The sequence below is a fragment of the Camelina sativa genome, chromosome 12, assembly GCF_000633955.1.
Source record: "Camelina sativa cultivar DH55 chromosome 12, Cs, whole genome shotgun sequence".
Classification (NCBI taxonomy): Eukaryota; Viridiplantae; Streptophyta; class Magnoliopsida; order Brassicales; family Brassicaceae; genus Camelina; species Camelina sativa.
The window spans coordinates 9,187,241-9,192,751 of record NC_025696.1 but is presented as its reverse complement, the minus strand read 5'-3'; the positions used below and the strand labels follow the sequence as shown (position 1 = coordinate 9,192,751).

General features: G+C 34.1%; 1 protein-coding gene across 1 annotated transcript; it reads left to right on the top strand.

Moving 5' to 3' along the window:
* On the top strand, positions 371–3,263 carry LOC104731050 (metal-nicotianamine transporter YSL1). The gene is made up of 4 exons (XM_019233351.1): positions 371–943; positions 1,199–1,466; positions 1,550–1,684; positions 1,774–3,263. Exons 1-4 carry the CDS (start codon positions 562–564, stop codon positions 3,002–3,004), a joined length of 2,016 nt encoding a protein of 671 aa, XP_019088896.1. The 5' UTR covers positions 371–561; the 3' UTR covers positions 3,005–3,263.

The window sequence follows — 5,511 nt, the reverse complement described above, 5'->3', positions numbered from 1 at the left end:
CATTTATTATAATTACGACGATGTGATTGCCGGAGACAAGTTTGTTTTCAAACCCCTTGATCAAAAAAGGACATTTTAAATCATTGCACCCACACGAACCACTCAATTATTTCATTTGGCTGTAATAATAATTCAAAGATTCTTACAAAAAAAAAAACTTGGTGAAATATCATTAAATGTCCTTTTAGAACAAGATGCTAACGACAATCTACTTGGCCACTTGACTTGTGTACCAAATTCACCTTTTTTTTGTTCACAGAATTTGCGTTTAATTACTACGTTGGCGTTTGTGTTTTGACGGATTCGTCTACGTGGGGACAATGCGCGTGTCGGACATGCGCACTTAAGAGGGTAGAGACAATGTGTTCTTTAGCTTTCCTCATATTCTCTCTTCCAAACCAAAATAAAAAAATAAAAAAGTATTTTTTGTTCAGTCAGGTTAAAAGGCAGAGTTTCATATTCCTAAAAATTCTGGTTTTTTGTATAAGTATCAAAGATAAACTCTTAACTCTCAAAGATTTTATATTTGCAACGCTTCTAATCTTTTTTTCTTCACTTTCAATGGAAATAGAGCAGAGAAAGAACATGAAGAGAGAAGAGGAAGAAGATAACAATGGACTGTCACTACAAGAAGAAGAACATGAAACAGAGGAAGAGATGTCTGGGAGGACGACCGAACCGTGGACGAAGCAGATAACGGTGAGAGGAGTGTTAGTGAGCATAGTGATCGGTGTTGTGTTCAGTGTGATAGCTCAGAAGCTAAATCTCACGACAGGGATTGTTCCAAATCTCAATAGTTCTGCAGCTTTACTGGCTTTTGTCTTTGTCCAGACATGGACTAAGATTCTCAAGAAATCAGGATTTGTCGCCAAGCCGTTCACTAGACAAGAGAACACAATGATTCAGACATCTGCTGTTGCTTGTTACGGCATTGCTGTCGGAGGTTAAAAACATAACTGCTTCTATTTCTTCCTTTTATAGTTTCTTTTTCTTGTGAAACAAGCAAAGATTCAGTGGAAGGATCTACAAAAACAGTTCCATCATATTAAAAATAGTTTAACTTTTATGAAAACTTTTGGGTTAGTTGAGTCACAACAAAAGGGTTGATGTTGCTTTTGCTTTTTGGGATATATATGATATAAAATCTAAGTTGTGAAATTTTGATTTAAAAATTTGCTTATTCTATTTTCTTTTTCAGGTGGGTTTGCTTCATATCTTCTGGGGTTAAATCATAAGACATATGTGTTGTCTGGTGTGAACTTGGAAGGTAACTCTGAAAAAAGTGTAAAAGAACCAGGGGTTGGTTGGATGACTGCTTATCTATTTGTTGTCTGTTTCATCGGTCTTTTCGTCTTAATCCCTCTCCGGAAGGTTATGATTATTGATCTTAAGTTAACATATCCGAGTGGTTTAGCTACTGCTGTTCTCATTAATGGTTTCCACACACAAGGAGATGAACAGTCCAAGTAAGTTAATTAACCTATTTCACAAAAAAGTGATATAGTTACTTAAGTTTACTAACCTTTAATTGGAATCGATCGGTTTGCAGGAAACAAGTGCGTGGTTTTATGAAATACTTCTCATTTAGTTTCTTGTGGGGTTTCTTCCAGTGGTTTTTCTCTGGTATTGAAGGTTGTGGCTTTTCTCAGTTCCCAACCTTTGGCTTGAAAGCTTGGAAACAAACGTAAGCATCAATTATACACAAAAATGAACATGACATTTCAGTGAATCGAGTTCTTGAATCATATAGTAACTCCTATCCTTTTCTTGCAGGTTCTTCTTTGATTTCAGCATGACATTTGTAGGAGCAGGAATGATCTGTTCACACTTGGTTAACCTTTCTTTGCTTTTGGGAGCTATCCTCTCTTATGGTTTAATGTGGCCTCTTCTTGATAAACTCAAGGGCTCTTGGTTCCCTGAGAATCTCGACGAACACAACATGAAGAGCATATACGGCTACAAAGTCTTCTTATCCGTAGCTCTAATCCTCGGAGACGGTCTCTACACTTTTGTTAAGATCCTCTTTGTCACCATTGTCAGTATCAACGCAAGATTGAAGAACAAAACCAATGATCTTGATGCCGTGGGTCACAAGAAACAACGTAAAGACCTCAAGGAAGATGAGAATTTCCTCAGAGATAAAATCCCGATGTGGATCGGAGTAGCCGGATATCTTACCTTCGCTGCGGTCTCAACCATCGTAGTTCCTCTGATATTTCCTCAGCTCAAATGGTACTACGTTATTGTAGCTTACATTTTCGCGCCTTCTCTAGCGTTCTGTAACGCATATGGAGCTGGACTTACAGACATTAACATGGCTTATAACTATGGCAAAATCGGTCTTTTCGTTATCGCGGCTGTGACGGGAAGAGAGAATGGAGTTGTAGCTGGACTAGCCGGTTGTGGACTGATCAAATCAGTTGTTTCGGTTTCTTGTATATTGATGCAAGATTTCAAGACGGCTCATTACACGATGACATCACCTAAGGCTATGTTTGTTAGCCAAATGATCGGGACGGTCGTTGGATGCATCGTGACGCCGCTAAGTTTCTTTCTGTTCTACAAAGCGTTCGACGTTGGAAACCCTAACGGCGAATTCAAGGCTCCTTACGCTTTGATTTACAGAAACATGGCGATTCTTGGGGTACAAGGCTTCTCTGCTCTGCCTCTTCACTGTCTCCAAATGTGTTACGGGTTTTTCGGATTTGCAGTTTTGGTCAACGTCGTCAGAGATCTTACTCCGGCAAAGATTGGGAGGTTCATGCCGCTTCCGACGGCGATGGCGGTTCCGTTTCTGGTCGGAGCTTATTTCGCGATCGACATGTGTGTTGGGACTTTGGTTGTGTTTGTTTGGGAGAAGATGAATCGGAAGAAAGCAGAGGTTATGGTTCCAGCGGTCGCTTCAGGACTAATCTGTGGCGAAGGGCTTTGGACTTTACCTGCGGCTGTGCTTGCACTCGCGGGAGTAAAGCCTCCGATATGTATGAAGTTCTTAGCTTCATAAGATCGATCAGTCAAAGAAGAGAAAAAAAAGACTTATGAAGTTAGAGTAGTTAGATTATTATAATCATCTTATTCTTAAAATAACAAGAAGACAGACTTATGAGTTACGATCAAGAGCATCTCTTTTTTTTTTTTGACGATCGATCAAGAGCATCTCTTTTTCTTACAGTATATGGGAATCGTTGTTTCATGATATTGTACTACTCCATGCTCTGTTTTTTGTTTTGGTATAATTTGTTAACACATCTTGATTTGTTCTATTTCCGGTTATCAGCACATTTATAAGTCCGGTTATCTTCTATTGGTTTATCTAAAACAGTTATGGGCTTGGTAATAAGATGGTTGAGATGATTTTCCAATAAACTATCTTTGACGACAAAGACTTATCTACAACTTCATACAAGTTAAAGGAATTTGTATATTTAGTTCTAGTCATAATACACTAAAATTGAAATCTTAACAACAAAAGATACTGAATATGAAATATTATAAAAGTTTGAAAAGGTTTTGGATTCTGACTACCAAGAAAGAGGAGCGTGTGGAAGCAATGAACCCGGCCGTCCTTGGCCGACCATCTTCCTTAGACGCGCACATTGTGATGCTACATCATACACCTAAATATTATTGTTAAAGGTTATAACTATTATTGTTCCCCTCTAATATTTATTATATTATTTATTTATGTGTGACTCGGGATAATTAACCAGTATCTTATGCGGAGAAAAATAAGTCGTAAGTACATTCAATATTAGATTAAATATATATATATATATAATCTATTATAATTGCCAAAATGTTTAATGACTATAAGTTGTTTTACATAAAAGTATGTTTCATCTATGAAACGATAGTTGTTTGTATACAATACTGCCTTTATGAAAATAGATGTATTCTTTTTTATATGAATATATAACTGAGTTTTGATTCAAATAAATAAAATATGTTATAATTTTCTGTTTTGTTATATTCAAATTTGAGAGGATTAGTAATTTTCTTACTGATTGAGTGAATAGTAATATTTTTATTCATTTTGTATGAAGTAAAAATTGATTTTGGAGATAAAAGTATGTTTGAGTTATGCTAAAAAGATTAAAATAATTAATTGAAATGAATTTAAACAAATCATTATGTCATTTTAAGAATGGTCCTCAATTAATATTTTTAATATTTTAGTTTACTATATATTTAAGAAATTTATATTGTCTTATACAATGTATACATAATTTTATCATTTAAAAAAAATTAAAAATATAATCATTTACATATCATATTTGACAACAAGAGAACAAGTTGTAACGGTTCATAAAATATATATAAAAATATGACTGTAAGTTTAAGAAGAGAAGACACGACTGCAAATTGTATTTATACATTTTTCAGAAATTAAAAAATATTTTACGAAAAATTACGACGAAAATACACAGATAAAATGTTACTTTGAAAAGATGCGAACGAAATGTTATGACGAATAAAAGCGAACGAAATAACACAACTGCAATGTAATCTCATGGAAGTTAATCGTAAAAATTTGTTTAATTTGATGTGTGTAGCATCGTTAATTATATATTTAATTATATGTGTAGGTAAGATTATTTTTAAAGAATATTTTTCAATAAAGATATAAAGAATGTTTCAAAAATTTGTATGTTTTTGAAATTTTTATTAAATAGTTTAGAAATCCCAATAGTTTAATAAATAAATTTAAATAAAGAAAATTTGTAACGATTATTTTACTAAAATGAGTTCCTCCGCGATATCGCGGGAGCTCCATACATAGTAAAAATAATAAATAAACATCCTTAAAATGACAACCTACGCTATAACACTAGTTTGATGGCAGCAGAGTTTGAGAGAGATAGAACCATAGAGGTCCCCCTTTACCTCAGTTGTTATAAGAGAGAGAGGTCCCCCTTACCTCCCAAATACATTTCGTTTCCTCGTAAAAACAGATCAATTTTGCTACATTTTTGTAAAAGAAGTTGTGAGAAGATTAATAAAGGTTTCATACAAACAGAAAAAAGTACCTTTGAAACTCTTTTTTTTTTCTTTTCTATCTCTCGCAGATTTTCATTTATTAAAGACACATCAATCAATGTTCTCAAATTCGATCGACCTTATAATCTGATAATATCTTTGAGTTTTAGATCGAATTTGGGTAAATATTGAACCAATATACTTATTTTAACAAAATTATGGTGGGAAAATGAAAGAGAATTTTTAAAAAATGGTTGAAGAGTGAAGATCTGCGCCGTAGGGTTTCTAAAAAAAAATTGGGAAAGAAGATGACTTTGGTGATTACGAATATTCACTTATTGGGAAAAAGTAAGATTCGAACCCTCGTCCTCTCCACACTTGAGTTTACTTGTAACCACTGTGCCACTTAGATGTTTTAACATATTTTTTTGCTTTTTAGTTTACATAATGAATAATAATTATATGTGTTATTATTATTATTATTATTAGGTTTTGAATCCACGCTACGCGTGGGTGTATTTGATATATTTTGAT

Coding starts and splice junctions, on each gene's coding strand:
- LOC104731050 (XM_019233351.1), top strand. CDS start 562: ATGGAAATAGAGCAGAGAAAGAACATGAAGAGAGAAGAGGAAGAAGAT. Junction 944..1,198: donor TTACGGCATTGCTGTCGGAG/GTTAAAAACATA, acceptor TTTCTTTTTCAG/GTGGGTTTGCTTCATATCTT. Junction 1,685..1,773: donor TTGAAAGCTTGGAAACAAAC/GTAAGCATCAAT, acceptor CTTTTCTTGCAG/GTTCTTCTTTGATTTCAGCA.